This window comes from Macrobrachium nipponense, chromosome 28, assembly GCF_015104395.2.
Source record: "Macrobrachium nipponense isolate FS-2020 chromosome 28, ASM1510439v2, whole genome shotgun sequence".
NCBI lineage: Eukaryota > Metazoa > Arthropoda > Malacostraca > Decapoda > Palaemonidae > Macrobrachium > Macrobrachium nipponense.
The window spans coordinates 47,985,894-48,009,893 of record NC_087217.1 but is presented as its reverse complement, the minus strand read 5'-3'; the positions used below and the strand labels follow the sequence as shown (position 1 = coordinate 48,009,893).

Sequence of the window (24,000 nt, the reverse complement as noted above, 5' to 3'; positions counted from 1 at the left end):
TCAACTTCGAATAAAGAACAAAAAGATATAGCATATAAAGAGAACGAAAAACAATTCCCATATACTACATTCGCTTCCTGCATTCGTGAGATTTCTGGACTCTTCACTTAGATGCAATTATTCTGAGTTATTGAAATCGGCCCCGCAGTGAATCGTCTAGTGTGCAGACTGTACACAAATTCTCGCAAGATTTTTACGGCTCTGAAAAACACTGGATATAAGGCAGTGCTGCAAATCAACTAAGTTATTGCCATTTCTGTTCAACAATTCTCTTTTAGCGTTATGAATGAGAGCAACTTACGGAAATTTAGAAGTATAATGTAGTCATAAAGAAAGTTTTCAACACTAAATATCCATTAAAGTACCATGAAAATCAATCAAAAATACATTAAATATCAATTAAAGTATAGAACATCAAACTGTGGCTGTTAAATAAACGCCTAACAGTTGATATTGAAACAGTGTACAAATATGAAAAAGAGACGAGAAGCGCTTTGCATAAAGCATTTTTAATATACAAGGTAATGTGAAGATCAGTCCAATGCACTTATCTAGCCAATGCTCGAGGAATGAGCCGGGAAAACAGGAGGCGGAATAGAGTTCCAAAACTATAAGGTTGAAAGCAATTCTCAACTTTATAAAGTTGTGTTTGAAGACAGGTTTTCTCTCAAGCACACTGGGACAACAGAAAGCAAACTAATCTCTCTCTCTCTCTCTCTCTCTCTCTCTCTCTCTCTCTCTCTCTCTCTCTCTCTCTACTCAATCAATCAACGAATCTTAACAGAAATCTTTCCGCTAACACACGTCTATATCTATTCGCCGGCCACGCCCATGCCGTTTGACGACACGACCTTCTGCGAGTGTGTCTGCTGCTGCTGCTGCGATGTCTTTTACAGTTTACTGTAGGGCAAAGATTTATGGGTCTGCCCTGTCGCTGCAAGTACGTCCAGCGTTGAAGTTTTATGCGCTGGCATTGGAAAATCCTGTGCCAAAGAAAGCTGGAGCTATGTCACCAACAAGTAAACAGAATCTAGTTCTATGTATTGGTCAAAATCGTGTGGACACAAAGAGATTCATTCATCAAGACTTCGACAGACGCACCTCTCTCTCTCTCTCTCTCTCTCTCTCTGTATAGTGTGTGTGTGAAGATAATAAAGAAGAAGAAGAGGTGGAGGAGGAGGAGAAAGAAGAAAGAAGAATATTCAAGAGTCAACAAGAATTTTATGACACCTATATCACAAGAACCTCATAGCAAGAACCTTCGAAAAATGTCCATGGGCTAAAGTGAACTTGTTACAAGGGATACGACTTTGCATACACGATGATGGCCTGCCTCTCTCTCTCTCTCTCTCTCTCTCTCTCTCTCTCTCTCTCTCTCTCTCTCTCTCTCTCTCTCTCTCTCAAAGGACGAGAAGCACTGAGACAAACAGTTTGAAGTGTTAGCTAAAATATTGCCGCAGAAGATATGACAAATATACATGAATAAATACGATTAAAATGTTAAAATGTAGACAGTTTCCTCTCTCTCTCTCTCTCTCTCTCTCTCTCTCTCTCTCTCTCTCTCTCTCTCTCTCTCAGCGATGTCGTGAAGACACAATAAAATGATCCACGCAAAGTATTTCCATTTACATCAACTAGCATTTCAAAAAGGTACCGGCGACACGCAAATGTTCCTTATGCGTCTCTCTGTACCAAATCTAATTTGGGGTTCCATAGGCTTGTTGATGGGGGAGGGGAGGGGGGTTGGAATGGACGACTTCCTCGTCACTCATCAGTAACCCTTAATACGCCGCTTGAAAACCTTCTTAGACGGAAGACCATTATGACCGTGAAATTTTCCTGTTTTTCTCAATTGGAAGCCCCCAAGGGCCGCCCCCCCCCCCCAACCCCACCCCCCTTCCACCCCCCGGGTTACCCCCGGGGATCACAAAGCATCAGTTTTAGTAAAATATTTTATGCATATATTCCTTTATGCAATAACTCATGGCAACAATCATTCAAAATCAACAAATATAGGCACTGGCATGACGAATTTAGGCGGCTATATGTATGGGTGTTGACTGTTCAATGAAATCTGATATTACGAAGCGTTTATCAGTATAAACCTTCACATCAATCAAATAAAGGCAGATTTTCATATTAGGGTATTATTACAAATTAAGGTATTTTGAAACTAACTCCTCCGCCCCCGCCCCCGCCCCGCCCCGTACCCCCAAAAATCTTAGGACAAAGGTTCCAAGCTGACCCATCACAGTTGCTGTGTCAAAAAGATCATAATCTGTCAATGCGACTACACCACAGCAGCAGCAGCAGCAGCAGCAGTAGTAGTAGTAGTACGTAGTAGTAGTAGTAGTAGTAGTAGTAGTAGTAGTATTCAGATGAAAAACCCTATTCACATGAAACAAGTCCACCAAAGGGGCCATTGACTTGAAAAATACAGAAAGAAGTGGTAGTAGTAATAGTAGTAGTAGTATTAGTAATAGCAATAGGCAACCAAGAATTGCCTTTGAAACGGCTCCCCTGCTCGTTCCATTTCTGCTTTGCTTATCCAAACAAACTCGTGCTCTCTCTCTCTTCTCTCTCTCTCTCTCTCTCTCTCTCAACGAACAAAGAGCACAGGGACAAACAGTTTGAAGTGTTAGCTAAAATATTACCGCAGAAGATATGACAAATATACATGAATAAATACAATAAAAATATAGACAGTTCTCTCTCTCTCTCTCTCTCTCTCTCTCTCTTCTAAAGAACAAGAAGCACTGAGACAAATAGTTTCAAGTGTAAACTGGAAAAATATTACCGCGGAAGGTATGACAAACGAATAAAGGATATTAAAGAAAGAAAATATATTATGGACAGTATCATTAAACAGTTTCCCCGCCCCCATCTCTCTCTCTCTCTCCCTCTCTCTCTCTCTCTCTCTCTCTCTCCTCTGTTGCTTCTTGAAGAAAAAAAAAAAAACAAATGACTTGCAGCCTCGAGTAGGAGGCAATTCTAGCCGCAGCCGCAGCGGCAGTTCGGCGAGGGGGGGCGAGGGGCGCTCACTCGCCTGTCTTTCAAGTTCTGACACTTTTATTGGTTCTATACAACTTACTTAATGCATTCGGACAAGCCAGATTATTTATGGCGCTCATTCGCGCCCCTCATACTAATGGATGGGAGCTTTGACCGCTCTATCGGACAGGTAGTAGTACTGTGCGTCATGGCTACTTTCCCTGCGTTGCACGGTGACTTTATGTGTGTATGTATGAATGTATGTATGTACGGTGACTATGTGTATGTATGTATGTACGGTGAATGTGTATGTATGTATGTACGGTGACTATGTATATGTATGTATGTATGTATATACGGTAACTTTATGTGTATGTATGTAAGTACGGTGACTGTGTATGCATGTATGTATGTACGGTGACTATGTCTATGTATGTATGTACGTACGGTGAGTTTTGTGTATATATGAATGTGCTCGCATACATACGTATACACCACACACACACACATATATTACATTTATGTATAACCGAATCGCTAAAATATGGATGGTGAAGAATATATATATATATATATATATATATATATATATATATATATATATATATATATAAGGCAAATGCCACGAAGGATAGTGCAACGACGGTATATATATATATATATATATATATATATATATATATATATATATATATATATATATATATATATATATATATTGCCTGAGAGAGAGAGAGAGAGAGAGAGAGAGAGAGAGAGAGAGAGAGAGAGAGAGAGAGAGAGAGCATTTCTTGTCAGAGCACCTGCAGTATAATTTACACAAGAAAAAGATCCCTGTTCAAAACTCTTCTGATAACTGAACGTCGTTAAGACTTCGGCACACGCAATTCTCTCTCTCTCTCTCTCTCTCTCTCTCTCTCTCTCTCTCTCTCTCTCTCTCTCTCTCTCTCTCCTGGCTAAAGACAACGGCACAAGAGTGAAACGACACGAATGCAATAAGAGACACATACTCACACATAAGGACAGGTGAGGCTAATTCCCAGACATATAAACCGAGAAGTGTCAACTTTCGGTGGCTTTCCAAATGGAGGCTTTACCAAGTAAAAAAAAAAAAAAAAAAAAAAAAAAAAAAAACAAAAAAAAAAAAAAAAAAAAAACTTTCATTAGTTGAAAAGCTGATTTTCGAACCGACTTTCCCTTATCCTTCAGTCGCGAGATGAACACATTCATTCAGATATTAAGAACAAAATAGAATATACAGAATTTAGCACAGAGGCCTTGCGCTGGGCCCCCTGAGGTCATTCAGCGCTGACAGGGATATTAAGAGAAGAAAAGGTTTGAAAAGTGCAAAGGGAGGACAACCTCGCAGTTCCACTATGAAACAATTGTCAGGACAGGGTGGATAGCAAGAGGGTGGAAAGAGAATATGAACGAAGGTACACTAAAAGGAATGAATGAAAGGGGTTGCAGCTAGGGGCCGATGGGACGCTGCAACGAGCCTTACGTAATGCCTACAGTGAAGAGATATTCTGAGATGCAACAGCTGAGAGAGAGAGAGAGAGAGAGAGAGAGAGAGAGAGAGAGAGATACCACTGTTTTAAGGTCGACAGTTTTTCCTTGTAATTTAAATAGCTGCTAACATGCAGCGAATGACAACACCGCATTCCCTGCAACAGACATATCCATCACTTTTTTTACATAATTCTACTTATCTGATAAACCAAGATGCTTCATACATTTTGGCTAACGAAGAAAGCTGGTGTCTGGAGGCACCAAAGTTTCTTGCTACTGAGAGCAATCCGTTGGTGTTAACCGTAGCTGCTTCTTCAGTTTTGTGAGCTCGATCATATTGCAAACCAAACATTTGTCAATGAATTTGAAAATGACACATGTTATATGTTAAAAAATTTAAAATTACGCATGTTACATGTTAAAAAATAGCCCATAATTATAAAAAGAGTTTATAATTTCTTTTCGAATTAGCCTCAGTGGCCGCATTTAACGCTCATCTTCCAAAATTATTAATAGCATTTAAAAATAAATAGCACGCTCGAGTAAGAAAAACAGAAAAGTTAACCAAACGACATAAACGTTCATTAAAACAATTACGTTTTTTTTCAGGATATGAAACTCACTGCAAAACGCATTTTAGTACAAATATGAAAATTGCATACAAGAAAAAAAAAATTAATCGTAACGGAGAAAGTCTCCCGATAATACGGGACACCCTTCAAGCCTGAAGCCACAATAATTCTTTCGCGCCCTGACACCAATACCCTTGAATAAATCATGACAATAACAACATTAGCACGTGATAAATCCACTGACTTCAAATACGTTCAACTGACAACGTAAACAATTACCCAGTACAAAATTCATTCAAAGTAACAATGAAATATTGACTTCGGGTCGGGGAATTCTCAGGAATAAAACATGAACCGGAATATTTAATCATATGCATATAAAAAGAGAGAGAGAGAGAGAGAGAGAGAGAGAGAGAGAGAGAGAGAGAGAGAGAGAGAGAGCACTTAAACATAACCGGGCATTCTACGATATAAAAAAAAAGATTATTTCATAAATAATCAAATACAAAGCGCGCTATAGAATTCTGTCGATACCACGAACAACTTTCGAGTAATCTAATTCGGCTTTCGTGGTTTGATAAGATAGATGTTGTTGTCTCCGATGTACACTATGCTGCCTGCTACTGCTTCTCTTCTCCTTCTGCCCACGGGCAATCCGTACTTACCCAGATTTTCCCGCCCTTCTTTTCACTGTTCCTCCTCAGAGAAATTTTCGAAGATAGTCATTTGTTTTGAACCGTTCAAGTCAAGAATGACACGGGGGGTCAATTTTGCTAATAATGGCAAAAGGCACTATTGCCTCATCTATTTCTTCCCCTACTGTGGAAATTTCCAAAAGCATCGGCCGTTGAATGATGAATGTGATAATGTTAACAGGTGAACGTAGTGTCGATATAATAAGAGCCGCGGCAATCATTATAAAAATTCACCTTCATCACAATCGATCTTATATTAGAATCCCTGATTAAAGAAATCGCCTTTATTATCATATCTATATCTATCTAGCTTTCCTACTTGACTCCCCCCTAAGGAAACTGACACCCCGTTCGTTCCATTCTATGGAGCTTCCACTGAACAGAACAGGTCACACGGGGGAAAAAAAATCATTGCTCTTAACACCGATACAAATATGTAAACGTCATTAACGGTAATGATGTCATATACGGAGATTACCATAGAGAAATTCAGTCTTAGCATCTTTACCAAGCTGATACAGCTTTGAATTATCGCAGCAAAGTGTCAAGAACCTTAAAAATGCAAGACGCCTTCAACCTCTTCGCTCGTAAGTCTGCCTTAAAACGCTCAGCTATAAAAATGTTCGCAAGCCACTGCATATCAAGATTGCCTTTGGACACTGCTCTTTAATTTGTCTTTAGAGCGCTGGGTATTAAACCTGCTTGAGGACACTGCACCGTTTAATTGCCTGAGAGCACTCGAAATTAAGTTCCGTCTCAAAACAGTGCTCTTAGATTTGTCTTAAAGCACTGGAAATTACGACTGACAAAAGAACGCGGAAGACTTGGTAATATAGAGTCCGACAGAATAATTAGATTTTCGTGAGCTAAGAGTCCTTCCCAAAAACGCTGGTTCAATAAGCCAAAAAACATTGATGGTTCTTTATTGTTTAAAGAATCTAATAAATGAATGTGATTCAGCGCGGACCCTACTGAGAAAAATTAAAGAATATATAATTTGTTTCTGAACAACAGATTACTTGGATTAACAAGATGTTCTGGTATAGTTCAAGACCTCTCTGTCTCTCTCTCTGTCTCTGTCTCTGTCTCTGTCTCTCTCGGGCGGTTTCTACTCCCGCACCGTTTCTATAAGCGCCTATCTCTCTTGTGCTCATCTGCTTTGTATATATATATATATAATATAAATATATATATATATATATAATATATAAATATATATATATATATATATATATATACATATATATATATATATATATATATATATATATATATATATATATATATATATGATATATATATAGCGTTTAAGAAACCGCAACACGACTACAAGTTAAGCAAAGGATCGCCACAGCTGTGAATGACACATTTCAATTTGCCAGCAAAAATGAAATGTGTTATGCTGCACAAAAAGAATTGCAACGTTAATAAAATAAACATTTAATGATATCACTAACAACATACGACGGGCAAAACACTAAAACACATCAACTGTCAAGCTGAGAAGATGGGGATAATGATAGGAAAAGTATAAATAAAAGTACAAGTAGAAGTGTAAATAAGATCTCAGTTGGGTGGACCACTTAATATCCGCATGCCCTTCAAAAAGACAACTTAATTACCATGTATAAATCTTTAACAAAACAAGGAGTGCTCCAACCTCCAGCTTTCTCGGGGCGCGTGCTCAAATCTACAGTAAAAAATAAGAGCGTTGTATCACCAACGAAAATTCAAATAAATACGATATATTTTATCATAAATCTTTTTCTGTACTGTTTAACATGCACTTTATTTATTTTTCACATTTTCATCCTAATAAATAAGTTATAAACATCCTAACCTAAAATTCCTGTATCTTACATTTTCATTCTAAAGAGTTACAAATGTCCTATCCTACAATTCCTGTATCTTTAAGTCAATGGGAAACACCTTTTTCAGACCTTTTTAAGCTTTCCTATCCCCCAACAAGAACAACAACAACAAGGTCTAGTCTGTAGGCTTACTCCCCGAGTGGGCAGAAACACTCACAGCTGCTAACGGGAGAAAAAATTCAATAAAGAAAATACAAATATCACAGATAAACGTAGAGCAATCACAGGTATCTAAGACGACTAAAGCGTCAAAAATAACAATTAGCAGTTGCCTCTCGTGATATTTTCAGAGGTGATTGACAAAACCCTGACGGACTGGATGATATTTCATCCCTTCTTGAACCAGACATTTGACACTAGTGCTAAAAGTAAACACTGAATATATTCGTAGCTAATAAAGATAAAAAAACTTTCTTTTTTTGCCGTAACAAGACAAATAAACGACACATTTAATACTAGTACCAAAAGTAAACACTGAATACATTCGTAGTTAAAAATGTAAACACTGAATACATTCGTAGTTAATAATAATAATAAAAAAAATTTGTTTCAACAAGACAAATAAACCAGACATTTGACTCTAGTGCCAAAAGTAAACACTGAATATATTTGTAGTTAATAATGAAAAAAAAAAAAAAAAAACAAGTTTATGCCGTAACAAGACAAATGAACCAGACATTTGACACTAGTGCCAAAGGTAAACACTGAATATATTCGTAGTTAATAATGATAAAAAAAATGTAAACGTAACAAGACAAACAAATATGTCAGTAAAAATAACCCTGTTTATCTTAAGAAATAAAAACAGGTATAGTTCTACGAGACAGAGGAAATACAAGCGGAAAGTCTATTCTGAAACAGAGGCCTAAAAAGCATCATGAAAGGCAAATATGGATTGAATAACGGTTACAAGGTATCAAATGGCGCCATTAAAACAACTAAATCATACTGAAGATAACACTAAGCCGAACCTCGAATCAAATATATATATATATATATATATATATATATATATATATATATATATATATATAGTGTGTGTGTGTGTGTGTGTGTGTGATCGTATAGTATATATATATATATATATATATATATATATATATATACTATATATATATATGGGAGTGATCTATATATATATATATATATATATATATATATATAAATGCTTTCTTGTGCGATTTCAGACCATTAGCTGAGGGTCACTTTTTTACAGGGGGAAAAAAATATCATGCATTCGGCAAACAGACATTTTCCACGACCTGCGAGTTTGACCTCATACGGCCCAAGCTTTCAAGACACACACATCTGACAGCGAATCATTTAGGCGGCAAAGATGACATTCCCACCAATCCCTTCATTGAGGACATCCATATCAGTCACACCACCAGCATTCAAAATCTTTTCTAAACGCTTCCCTGCTCTCTCCCATTATTGCGTCATTACTGTCTCCTCCTCCTCCTCCTTCTTCTTCTTCTTTATTTTTCGCCATTTCACTCTTGCAATTTCTTCTGTTTCTTCTTGACTTTCCGACCCTCCTTCATTGTTTGTATGGCGTTTTTACGTTGCATGGAACCAGTGGTTATTCAGCAACGGGACCAACGGCTTTATAAGTAACTTCCAAACCACGTCGAGAGTGAACTTCTATCACCAGAAATACACATCTCTCACACCTCAATGGAATGCCCGCCCCTCATTACCGGACACGAGTAGTGTATTGCGTCATTACTTTCTCCTCCTCCTTCTTCTTCTTCATCTTTATTATTCGCCATTTCACTCCTGCAATCTCTTCGGTTTCGTCTTGACCTTCCGCCCCTCCTTCTATCACATTACTAATGCCCGACTCACCTCATTATAGGACACTGCTTTAGTATTGCGTCAATATCCCCCCCCCCCCCCCACACTCCTCCTCCTCCCCCTTTTTCTTCTTCTTCTTTATTATATTTGCTATTTACACCACTGCTTCTTCCTTTTATCTTCTGCCACCCTCCTTCAGCAGCCCCCTACTTCACGCCAGCTGCAGTAACCCGAGACCCGTCTAAGTCAAGTTCCATCGACCGCAAGACGCGGGGACTTGGTCGAAGACAACATCCCCCTCACTCCCGCACCTCTTCCCCAACTCCCCTCCTTTCCTCTCCTCCACCCCGTTCCATCCCCAACTCCCATCCCCGTCCGAATGTTTTCTTACCACCTTGGCAGCCGGACATTTGGTATTATTTCTTAAATAATGCTGGCGTTTTCGCATTTTTACTGTTAATTATACGTGTTGAAACACACGCACACATTACACACACACACACACACACAACACACCACACACACACACACATATATATATATATATATATATATATGAAATATAACTATATACCTATATATATATATATATTTAAACATATATATATATATATATATATATCACTATATTGACATAGGTTTAGTTGATTACATACGAAACCTTTTGGTTTTATCGTAAGGGGTTCATGATTCATTCACTTGAATCACAGCATATACGTAATATATATAAAACTCGTACTACTATCAAGAATTGTATAAAATCCTTCATTCGTTATCTTTATCAGCATTTCCATAAAACGTAAGCGTATTTTCCCTTTACCCACGTGATGAAATAATGTATATACAGTTCGCAATTTACTGCTGGGCGCTTCGGAAAGTCCAAGATGGAAATTTCCCGTGCCTTCTGAATGCCATAGACAGCTTTTTTTCTACGTACCTGAATACATCGATAGTATTCAATACATTTTTCCCTCCTTTGCCCCACAGATGCTTAGGCCAGGAGTACACTAGTCACTCTGTGGCACCACAGAGTGGCTCGTATACCCCTGGCATAGAAAGTCATGATTTTCTGGACAATATAAATGTCAGTCAAAGCATTTCACAGAAACTTAGGAATTATGGGGGTTTGACGTACGGTACGGTTTTTCTGCCGTAAAGACTAGCATACAGTAACATTTTTATAATCTTCTTCAACGAATCCCACCGAGCACAAGCTATAGTAAAAGACACAGACTAATACCCTTGCTGTCTTACATAATATTATGAAAGAATGCGAACACCACTGAATGGTAATAAAAACTGCGCTAGAACACTGGTATTAGCTATATACATCAAAAATTGCTAAATACCACCACATTATAAAAGCAGTCTGAAACAGTAATCCTTCATTATTCTAATACAAAAAAAAGACTAAACTAAAACTACCTCAAACCGAACTCGCTCTCATCCGCCCTTGCTAATCCTCGACCACACTATTACCTACTTTCAAGAGCTGGGCAATGTAGTAAGAGATACCCACCAGACAGCGAGAGACCAGGATTTCTCTAAGGTCATGACCAAACTGAATGTCATCACAGGGAGGTCAAGACGCTGTTTGGATTTTCTTATGATAAACTTAAAAAAAAAAAAAATAAATTAATAAATAAATAAAGTGTTCTATGACAAGAGACAATTCCGTAAAGATATCGTTCAGTTTGGCTAGACTTTATTATTATATTTCTTTTTTGTGGGCATTCTTTGTACCATGTTTGATATTTGCCATTTTGTCGTGGAACACTATGATTGCCACTAGCATGTCCTTATTTTCTGTGAAGTGAGGAAACGGAACTAAGCTCTATCCCCCGGAGAATATGTTGTTGGACTTGAAGCATCGATAAACAAAGTCACACTTATTCTAGTGACCTCGCATACAACCTAGAGATCACAGAATCTCCGCTAGACAGTTTAGAAACCATGAGCAATTCTAGCAATAATAGCGACTCTACTAGAAGGCCTAGAAGCCCAAATCAATTCTAGTGATAACAGGAACTCTACAATACCAACTCTACTAGATTGCGTAGAAACCAAAACCAATTGGCCTACTATATTACCCTTCACACTTCGTTAGGTAAAGGCATCAAACGAGCCTCTACTCCTCTGACCGGAAAGTTCCTCCTCCTTCGACGGGCGGATTCTACGAGGATAATAAAAAACAACATGAGCCTCTTCTCCTCCGACGGGAAAGTTCCTCCTCCTCCGACGGGCGGATTCTACAACAACAACAACAACAACAGCAAGAGCTCAGCCGTCAAAACGGGAAGATGCACAGGGCGATACAATAACGCCAGCGGAAAGGCGATCCGCGAAGGAGCTGTGCGGTTGCCTCCCCCAGACTCAGGTGTAGAGTCGCATTTTTCTCTGTTCTGTGATGGCGGGTAATAGATATCACTTTGTTAACCACGAGGGGTGTGAAATCCCCCCCAACCCCCACCCACCCTCCCCCCACCTTAGCGGTAAACCCGCAAACTCACATTCCCACCCCCCTACCCCTCCTCCTCCTCCTCCTCCTTCCCATTACCAGATCCCTGCAAAATCCTCCCCACCCCTAAAACAACCTTCCCCCCCCCTACCCGTTCCCACTAACATCCCCATCCCTCCTGCTCCTCCTTCCCATTAACAGATCCCTGCAAAATCCTCGTCCCACCCCTAATAACCTTCCCCTAACCCCTCCCTCCTATGAATCCCCACCCCACTTCCTCCTCCCCATTGCACAGACCCATTGCAAAATCCTCCCCCACCCCTTACCCCAACCTCCTCCTCCTCCCCAATAAACAGATCCCTTGCAAAATCCTCCCCACCCTAACCTTAACAACCATTCCCCCTAACATACCCCCCCCACCTCTCATCCTGCCTCCTCCTCTCCTCCTCAGTAACATATCCTTGCAAAAATCCTCCTTCCAACCCTTACAACCATCCCCCATAACCCTCCACCCTCCCCTCCCCCACCTCCTCCTCATTAACAGATCCCTGCAAAATCCTCCCTCCCCCTCCCCTCCCCCTAACAACCTTCCCCCTAACATCCCCACCCCTCCTCCTCCTCATTAACGATCCCTGCATCTTACCCCCAACTCGAAAAACATCTCCCCCCCCAACCCCCTTACTACGCTAGGACTCTTTCCCTCATCACTTTACCTTGAAAAAGTTCTGGCCAACCACAACAATGACATATATAGTGACGCTCGACGTGCAGCAGCAGAACCTAGGACAAATAAAGCCATTAATAGATTTTCTTTTAAACCAAGAAATGATTCCACCTAAGGATATGTCCATAACCATATCCTTCCACTGACTAATTAAAAAAAAAAAAAATAAATATATTAGTGAATAATGCCAAAAGTTATGTTCTTGTATGAAGGAGGCTGCATGCATCAGTGATTCCTTATTAAATTACTTCGACTGTGCAGTTATGCAACAATTATAACACGGCCACTTTATTGCAGAGACGAGATGAATGGTATACACAAACACAACCTCAAATCTATCTTAGTCCCCCAGCCCCTTCCTTTAAGGCACTCTTCCGCTTTATTCTTTCTTCCTTTTTTTTTTTACTTAACAAGAGCCGTTCTGGCACAGACAGCCTGACCTAGCAACATTCCAGAAGGACCATGAGATTAAAAAAACATTTTTTTTTAATCCAACAGGGGTCCCTATTCCCAAATTTTACATTCCTTGAACTAAAACCGATGTACGAAATAAATCTCTCAATAACCAAATGTAAACAGTTCGGTTATACTATCTCTCCACACTCAAAATTACAATGAGCTCAAAGAAAACATGCACAGACTTTTAAATTGCTTATAATATGGGCATGACATGACCCTAAATCCATCTTTAAACGTAACTAAGAATCACCGGGCAAACCTCACCAAACCTTACCAGCATAATCAGTTTTTCTATCAAATGCCCCTATGTGCCCATAACTCCAACCGCTATACCACTCCCAGTTCAATATGACCGACCCTTCTTGCTAAAAAAAAAAAAAATTAGGCCAGCATCATTCCCAACCCAACCCTGCCTTTCTAATGCCCGGGGCATCGATACCCTGCCTCGTCGCATACCACCACCCTTGGTGGAGACAACGCTGGCACTCAAAACATCATTAGTACATATCTTCGAGCCATTTTTAACACACCTTTCCAAAACAAACGTTTTCGGGCGCAGCAAACGTTCGCGCCCGTCCCTCTAATCAAGGCGCACACGGTGGCTCTGCCGCGGAACTGAAATCTGCCAGGGAGTTATAACTAACCAAATGAGTATGATTACGAATATGATTACAGTCCTCGTAAGTCATAGATCATCCTGGAAGGCGCCATCTCAAATGTGTATGTAGAAGAAGAGGAGGAGGAAGAGGAGGAGGAGGAAAGTGGAGAGAGAGATATATATATAGAGGGGTCGGTGCGCTCTAATCACAGGAAGATGGTGTGAACTTCATTAGCATAATAATTAAGGGAGTAATTTGAGTGTCAATATTGCCACAAGTCACGTGACGAGAAGGATCCTCCTCCTCCTCCTCCTCCTACCTCACAGTCCTAGGAGCCTTGCCCTCGAGGAAGCGGGGAAGGCAGGACTGGAGGAGAAAGGAAGAAGGAAAGGGGCGTGGAAGTGCAGGAAGCTCGCTTGGGGGAGGAGGAATGTGCGTAGGATGTGGTCTGTCCGAACAGGAGTGTGAACTACTGAATCTGGAAGTGACATTACATAATGTTTACTGAATCTGGAAGGGACATTACATAATGTTTACTGAACCTGGAAGTAACATTACATAATGTTGACTGAATCTGGAAGTGACATTACATAATGTTTACTGAACCTGGAAGTAACATTACATAATGTTGACTGAATCTGGAAGTGACATTACATAATGTTTACTGAATCTGGAAGGGACATTACATAATGCTGACTGAATCTGGAAGGGACATTACAAAATGTTGACTGAATCTGGAAGTGGCATTAAATAATGATAGTATTAACACTCATGACGATGATGACTATAATGACGAATCCTATTTCTAATTATGATAGTACAGACCGCAACGATGATGATAATGATGATATGAGATACAAAAGCCTCTACATCACCTAAGTTATATGATGAATGTAGCAATGAATACTGTTATTCTCCATGATCAAATGTTCTCCTTTTGTAATGAACGACTTCCTGGTGAGGACACAATAATAAATACATACAGATATCAACGAAAGCATTTTTTGGAAACAAAGTAAAAACAGATTCCCAATCTTATATGTAGACGGTGTCCAGGCATTGGAATATAATATAATATAATATAATATAATATAATATAATATAATATATATTGCAAAATGTATAAGTTATAGCTTACCGGGAACAAGGTTCCTGAACATTCCAGGTCCACATGATGCGTTATCATGCTCTAGTACAAATTCTAGCTCAAGAAAATGACTAATATGGTTTACTAAAAAAAAAAAAACCAAAAAAAAAAAAAAAAAAAAAAAAAAGAAAGAAAAACTTCATGACAGGCCTTTCACTTTGACTTTCCAATGTCACATAAAATGAAGCCTTCCACAGAACAAATATACATTTATAAGTGGGATATGTTGAACTTGGACGCCTTGGTACGGGGATTTAAAAATGAGAGAGGACCACGATATCAACACATGAAACCTATAACTGTAACATTATTTCCCCTCTGAAGCAAGCTTTCAGAATCTCAAACACCTGCAAAAAGAAGAATAAAAACAAAAACAAAAAAAAACTGGTCTTCCACCGCCTCTATGGAACCGACTACGCGCAACGTCATCGATACCGCGGCGGTAAGAAGAAAAGCGCACATACCAGGGTCATGCCAAACTATGGTTCCTGTGTAAAGGAAGCTTGATGAATGGACGACCATCCCGCGCTGACCAATGGCAGGCAGGCAGCCAGCCTCGCTCTTTCCGCGGAGATAGACTCTTCCATCTCGAAGTTATCGCGAACGGGACCTTTTTATTATTATTTTTTTTTAACGCGAGCAGTGTGGTTCACGTTTTCATCCATCATTAGCTAATTCTGTTTGATATGCAGCAGGTAATAACTAAGCGTAGCTCGGGCCTGCACGAGGAGACTTTATGACCCACGTAACAGCGCAGGTACAGGAGCCAGGTCTTGTAACACAGGACGTTCAGGTATCCAGGAATTCGAGAACAGACCTGGAGCATTTCCAGGGACGACGCAACGGCCCGACGGCGGCTGCGGCGGTGGTGGGAACCGATATCGACCTCGATTTCGAGGGCAATGTTCAAAAGCACGGATATAATTGATTTGCTCAGTCTGCCGTGTCAAACTAAATATATCTATACATATATTATATATATATATATATATATATATATATATATATATATATATATATATATATATATATATATACGTCATTCGCGCACATATCCATGCATCCATGCATGACCCCAGACACATTTATATAATCATCTCCCTGTCTCAGTGAAAAACATTCGTACATATATACTTTTATGTTTATGTACGTACATATTCATAATTTACACATACCCACGTATACATAATCACAAACAACTCTGCATTGTCGTCTGCCTGCTTCTGAATAACATACGTACGTACGTTTACGCGAATACTCGTATGTGCACTGCAAATGAACACACACACACACACACACAGATCCCTTACACATTTACATAATCATTCTACCTACCTACGTGTGAATGTGCCCATGGAAAATGAAAATCCAGAAGCCTGCACATATTTATAAAATTCTCTACCTACTTTTGTGTTTGAATGTCGACTTAATTAAATTAGTACTGCTCTAACTACACTGGGAAACTTTTTCAAACGTTTTCTGAAATTGCGGGATGCCGTTCTAAGATTCTAAGGGTTGAATGGCAATGTCACTGTCTTCTTATCGAAAAAAAAACTAAGGGAGGCTTATTTCAACTGTTCATCTGCCGTGCGCACATAAAGGACCGCTATAATTGCATCCAGGCCCATGTACTAGGTAGCCTCAGAGTATGAAAGTGCAAAGACAGTAGCCATACAATACGACAAAAGAAATATAAGACAAAGAACACCCAACGTAGAATAAATTAATTTTTAAAACACAAAAACTTGTTTTTTCAAAACTCTTATTCTGGGACCCCCGCCTCTCATTTACCTGCCTGCCTGAAGTACCTGTGGTATTTAATGAAAAACAAGAACCCGGGAGTAGAATCGTATCTGAAGTTATGACAGAACGGAATTAAAACAGTCTTCTTTAACAAAGCGTTTGTTTACAATATTCACTGAAACAGTTTTTGATAGATAGATAGATAGATAGATAGATAGATAGATAGATAGATAGATAGATAAAATGTATGTTCCAAGCCAAAAAAGCCAAGCGCTGGGACCTATGATGTCATTCAGCGCTGCAAGGAATATTGACAGTAAAACAAGTTTGAAAGGTGTAACAGGAGGAAAACCTTGCAGTTGCAACATGAATGAACTGTCAGGAGAGGGTGGAAGGTAAGATGGGAAGAAAGAGAATACGAACGGAGGTACAGTAACATGAATGAAAGGGGTTGCACCTAGGGGACCAAGGGACGTTGCAAAGATCCTCAAGTAATGCCTACAGTGAACCTGCCTGGAGTACGTGTGGTGTTTAATGAAAGGCAAAACTCTAGAATCAGATCTAGAGTAATGACAGAACGAAATTAAAACCGTATTCTTCAACAAACATATTGTTTACAGTATACACAGAATCATTTTTACTTTATGGGAATAGTTCCGGGCTTTCCATAATGAGAAATGATCTAGTGTCAATACAAACGGAACTTTTTGAGCAAATCTATGTATTTCTCTTTACTTGTTTGTGCAATTATTCCTAGTGGTATTCCTTTCTTATTTTCTCTTTGTCATTAACTGTGCAAGTTAATGGCTTTGGATATCCTATACAAATGTTGGCTTATTTTTATTAATAATAATAATAATAATAATAATAATAATAATAATAATAATAATAATAATAATAATAATAATAATAATGAAAGGTAAGAAATTTCAAAAAAAAAAAAAACATTATTTTAACGTCACAGATTAGCTCCAGTATCATTTTAATGACGTCTAGGAAACCGATAATTTTTTTTTTTTATTCTCTAAATTCCAAAACATATGATAAGTATGGCTGGCATATGGCTCCCACAAGATTAACTGCTACGCGAATCTTTTGCCAACCAGAATTCAAGATGTGGTACCGGATCTTAAACATGCTTCAAAAGAATTGTATTTCCTTTTGAGGAACTTTTTTCTTTTATTTCATTTTTTTTCTTAGGGGTTTACTCGTTTATACGAAGACTATTAAAGGGTAAATACACCACTTTTTATGTAGATGGAAATTTAATTAAATATATTATAATATTAATTACTATATTAATATGTGTTGTGTGTGTGTGTGTATGTGCTGTGGTGTGTGGTGTGCTGTGTGTGTGTACCCAAAGATGTGTTAAATACACGAAAGTACTTGGCATTCTGTTCTTTTCTTTTTTTAATATTCCCAGTGCTTCAGCTAATAGACAAAATCACGTGCTTACTTTTGTGATTTCTTAGTATTATAAACATACATACTACCTACTACATACATTACAATATATATATATTATATATATATATATTGTGTGTGTGTGTGTGTGTGTATTTATATATATATATATATATATATATATATATATATATATATATACTATATCATTATTATATATACATATATATGTAACATATATATGCTCTTTCAATTTATCTATATATATATATATATATATATATATATATATATATAGTTATATTATGTACCAAGGTTCCAACTCGGTACATTCTAAAAGGGAAAATATGTTGGTAGCAATGGCCGTGCAGCAAGGCACTGAGGTGACATCCGTTCTCTCTCTCTCTCTCTCTCTCTCTCTCTTTCTCTCTCAACAACCCCACCCACCCACCCCCCCTCTCTCTCTCTCTCTATTACCTAAGCAATTAAATCAGACTTGTGAACTACAAAAATACATTTATTTAAGAGCAAAGCATTAACAAAATAAATCAGGTTCTTAACAAAATTATTAAATGAAAGGTTGAACTCAAAATCCAAATATCTCAGATAACCCTGGGGATCGAACCAAACCCACTCCATCCCTCCTTTACAATAACCAGCATTAGTTTAGCCATAAAACTAGTAACACCAAGGAACATCAGTTAAGTTCCCATTTCTAAATAAGTTACCGGGACCAGTTCCCCTTTGGTCCAGATCCGCCTATAAGAAGACAGGAGAACACATCGATAACCAAAAGATTAAAAATCAAAATCAAAAGGTCAAATGAAATAGAACATCTTTGAAACAAATATTCAAAATACAGTCAAGCCACACTTTTGGCTAAAACATAAGTATGCTTACCCATTCAACACCGATTACACACACTTAACCAAAACACAATCAAAGGAGCCATCTTGGTTCTTTGCCATCTTCGAATCGTTCTCCATTTTGGCTAACTTACTCTTTCATTATGTAGGGAAATAGCTCGCATGAACTCAAAGCACAAATTAAAACACAAGACACTCCCAAATAAGTGTCGTCACTAATTTTGTCACAAGTTCATGACGTCATTATACAGATCATTGTTCTAGCCCAAGAATCTGCCCCAAACCAGATTCAGGAAGCATATCTGCTTCCACTCATGCATGGACACAGGAAGTGGTCTATTCTGCTTAGGCAGCAACCTTCGACATCGCGCCACCCAAGGAAGTTGTGTCAGCATTTCCAAAGCCGAGCTGTCTTGTCACTTTAGGACCACTGTTTCCATGGAGAGTTAAATTGATGACCTCTACATTCTAAGAATGTCACCGCTCATCACGTCCTCTTAATGAAAAAAAAAAGATAATTCATGGATACAGTTTTCAAGGGTACAAATCATACTCTTATATATATATATATATATATATATATATATATATATTATATATATATATATATATATATATATATAATATATATGTGTGTGTGTGTGTGTGTATTTATATATATATATATATATATATATATATATATATATGATATACATATATAATATATGTATATGCTGTCTATCAATTTATATATATATATATATACTATATATATATATATATATATAACAACAAAACCCTCATTAAAACCTCCCTGACTGACTGACAGACGTCCTCTTCCTTCCCTCCCTTCCAAGTATGAGTTCCTCGTTGGACGAGTGGTCTTCGCGCTCGGCTACCAATCCGGTGGTCCGAAGTTCGATTCTCGGCTCGGCCAACGCGGAATCAGAGGAATTTATTTCTGGTGATAGAAATTCATTTCTCGATATATAGTTCGGATCCCACAATAACCTGTAGGTCCCGTTGCTAGGTGACCTAGTGGTTCCTAGCCAAGTCAAAATATCTCTAATCCCTCGGGCTAGCCCTAAAAGAGCTGTTCAGCAGCTCAGTGGTCTGGTTAAACTAAGATATGCTTATAAATTGTAAAGAAACCATATTTGCTTACATATTTTGCTCATTTGTAGCCTTTTATTTGTTAGTATCCCAGGAGGGAATGAGGAGCCTCTGTCCTACCCCCACTAACTTGCCCTAAAATCCATGACCCTGGCTACCCTCCGTTGTTCCCAGTTGAAATAAATGTTAAATTTTTCAAGGTCATAACCCATGGGTTAATTATAGTGTGGCAATACTAACATGCATGCAACTTTTGTGATTTTAATCATTAGGCTACTTCTTATATAAAACGATTCCTTATAACACTCAAATATTTTTTTTTAACTCTCACTCTCTCCCTTCCAGGTATGGTTCCAGAACAAGCGGAGTAAGGAACGGCGCATGAAGCAGCTCACTTCGATGGGCATGCGCGCGCACCTCTTCGGCAATCCGCGGAAGATCAGAGGCATGCGCATGTCCCCGAGCATGGAGGACGGATACCCCTACTACGGGGACGCTTTCGCCTACGGTCCCCAGGGCTTCCACGACTTCTTCCCGGGGCAGGGGCCTCCCCCTCCTCCAGGCATGACCTTCCCCCATGGTAAGTTACTAAGTTGTTGTTGTTATTATTGTTGTCGAAGATTAAGCTGGCCTTGTGCCTGCACGGGCTCTTGCTCATAGAGCAACCCGTAAAAGTAGATAGCCCTGCACGGGCTCTTGCTCATAAACGTCGATAGCCGAGGCGGTGACCGATTTGAAAGATACTCGCCCAGAATAACGGGTTACAATAGAATGAACATAACTTGGTGTATGTTACGTTAATCCATAAGGGAACAAATTTAATGGCATTCGTCACATTCATTCACAAGGAAAACGTTTGAACTGCTAATGAATTAGGTTAAACTCCGAAGTAATTCTTTGGCTTAAAGCATACCCTTGCACACATCCCCTGTGAAGTATACAATTTATCCTTATTTAATTTTGATTTGGTTTTTAGAAGGGGCCGAGTTTAGCATATTTACAATAACGAACTCGAATATTCCAACGGAGCATGACCCTCGGTTAACGAAGGTAGGATTTATCATAAAGGCCGAGAATGACGTAACAACGGGATATTGGACCCGACAAATATCACGGAAGACAAATTCAACGTCAGCAAAATTAACATTAAATTACAACATCAATGTATTTCTAAAGCGAGCCCAAATATGTTCCCAGAAAGACTATCACTTCTGATGAATAAAGCAATCGCTTCTTAATTCACAATGTACTCTCACTCGACGATTTATTAATTTATTCGTTTATTTACGCATTTACTCATTTATTTACTAACATATCCATTTATTTATTAATATAAACATTTAATTATTAATCTAATTTCGTATATTAAGATGCTCACTCAACGATTTCTTCGTTTATTTACGCATTTACTCATTTATTTAGTAATATATCCATTTATTTATTAATATATTCATTTACATATTAATCTATTTTTGTGTATTAAGATGCTCACTCAACGATTTATTCATTTATTCGTTTATTTACGCATTTATTCATTTATTTTCTAATATATCCATTTATTTATTAATATATCCATTTATTTATTAATGTATCCATTTATTTACAAATCTATTTATGCATATTAAGATGCTCACTCGACGATTTATTCGTTTATTTATGCATTTATTCATTTATTTACTAATATATCAATTTATCTATTAATATATCCATTTATTTAATAATGTATCCATTTATTTACAAATCTATTTATGTATATTAAGATGCTCATTCGATGATTTAGATTTATTCATTTATTTACTAATATAGCCATTTATTTATTAATATATCCATTTATTTACTGATATATCCATTTATTTATTAATATATCCATTTATTAATTAACCTATTTATGCATTCGTTATGTATAATAAGATGCTATCTCTTCCTCTTCTTTTTCAAACTGGAAATATTAATGGCCCCTTTATCTGTAGGACTGTTTGGCACAAAAAAAACAGACGACCCATAATAATTGACCCCCTTAATGACACCCTCCGCCCTCTGCAGGTCTACCTCCTGCCATGGAGCAGCCGCTACCGCCGGGCGGGCCCATGAGCGACTTCCCGGGCCTGGGCGGGCTGGGGGCGCCGCCCGTCAGCGAGTCTGGCCACTTCATGAGCCAGCCACCCGACATGCTCTCTCTGTCCCAGAGATCGTCTCCCGAGGGCATGATCATGGCTCATGGCGGTCAGTACCTGGAGGCATAGAGAAGGGGCAAGGTAGTCCCAGGATAATAGCATGATCAACCATCATATTTTCTTTTCCTCATCTCTTTTTTTTCTTCCTTCGGCTCCTCTCTCTCTCTCTCTCTCTCTCTCTCTCTCTCTCTGTCATTCTCGCTTGCATGACTTCCGTAATGTCAAATTCGCTTATAGAACAGAATATATACTTCAGCCAAGTGCTGAAACCTATGGGGTCATTCAGCCCTCGAAGGGAATAAATTCGCTTACAGAAAAGAATCTAGAGAGTTGTGGCCGAAGGCCAAGCGCTGAAAGCTATGAGATCATTCAGCGCTGGAAGGGAAACTATCAAGAGGGTTTGAAGGGCGTCAAAAGAGGAAAACCTCGCAGTTGGTATGCGAACTGTATGTAGGTCGGAAGGAAGAAAGAGAACATGAACGGAGGTGCGGTAAAAGGAACAGAAAGAGGTTGCAGCTGGGGGGCCGAAGGGATGCTGCAAAGACCAGACCCTCAAGTAATACCTACGGTGCACCACGTGAGGTCCATTGATGGCACGACGCCCCTACGGGGGTATTCGCTTACAGATCGTTTAAATTAAAATAAACGACGTCCATCTCATTCCTCGACAGTACCAAATGAAAAACTTGTCATTGTGTTCAAATGATTTGTGCTACACGTTTCTTTATGGAGGCTCACATTTTTTTCCAGGACATAACACCGATCTCTCGTGAAGAACAACTGGTACATTATATTTGCATTTATTGCTTGACACTAATATATGAAGCTACGTTTCTTTATCATAACTTTTTTTTCGTTTCACAGATCTAATCTCTCGTCAGGAACGAGTGATCATTTTCCATTTTTTGCATGACAGCTATTTATGAGTTCGTATCATTCTCTGACGCCTTTCTCTGTTGACGCGTGTAGCTGCTGCGTTCACTGACAGTTGTCTTTCCCCAATATTAATTTTCTAAATAATATTACATTTCTCCCATCCTTCCTTGCTGCATGGTTTCTTCCTTCTCATGCTAGGCATCTGTTTGCTAGTTTATAGATAATCCATCCTTTTCATCATCAGTTTTTTTTTCCATATCTTACAGCATGTTTTATTTATCATATCGTACGTTTCTTGTTTCCCCATGTTTAGGCTATCTAGTTTTTTTTTTTTTTTTTTTTTTTTTTTTTTTTTTTTTTTTTTTTTTTTTTTTTTTTTTTTTTTGCAAACCCATGTCTGAAATACTGCTCAATTTACTACGAATGTATCAAACGATTTTTCAGTCATTTGTTTTTAATCTTCTCTCAAGTGCTCTAAGTCTAAGATATTTCATTGTGTGCTGCATATTCCTCATCTGGTCTTCAAGTACTTGTTTTCAGCCTTGCAAAAATGGCTCCAAGCCCAAGATATTTCATCGTGTCTTGCATAGGTTCCATCTGGTTTCCTGGAATTTTTTTTTTTTCATTCCATTCTAAAATGAATCCGTGATATCTTATTATGGACTGATGTCTTCCAACTTTTTTTTATTAACGGTCCTATGACTGCTATGACTGTTACTTCTTATTACGTTTGACAACATGAAGCGTTTCATCTGATTTCACGCAATTTCTCTCACCGCGGTTTTGTTAAACCACGGCCCTATGTCCGAGACCTTGGCACAGTTAACTAAATATGTTTCATCATATGTAAATTATCTTTCATATTTTTCCAGATTTATTTCTCTTCTACTGAAATTTAAGAGTTCTTAAAGAGTTCTGCTTAGAAGTGTCGTGAGCGGAGCCCTTCTTTACAACAAGATATAAGAAAACATACAACGCTTTAGATCTCGATATACAGCATGAACCCGAGTCTAA

The 24,000-nt window shown here is 38.4% G+C and overlaps 1 protein-coding gene and 1 long non-coding RNA gene across 4 annotated transcripts in view; one reads left to right on the top strand and one right to left on the bottom strand.

Moving 5' to 3' along the window:
• The window catches only part of LOC135201734 (uncharacterized), a 413,301-nt gene that overhangs the window by 371,192 nt on the left and 18,109 nt on the right, over positions 1–24,000 (bottom strand). The window lies entirely within an intron of this gene.
• LOC135201733 (LIM/homeobox protein Lhx1-like) overlaps positions 1–24,000 on the top strand; it is a 326,266-nt gene that overhangs the window by 298,242 nt on the left and 4,024 nt on the right. For both annotated transcript variants that reach the window (XM_064230944.1, XM_064230943.1), the window contains exons 6-7: positions 20,282–20,516; positions 21,980–22,159. In XM_064230944.1, the coding sequence (XP_064087014.1) occupies positions 20,282–20,516; positions 21,980–22,159 (415 nt within the window). The remainder of the gene's footprint in view (positions 1–20,281; positions 20,517–21,979; positions 22,160–24,000) is intronic.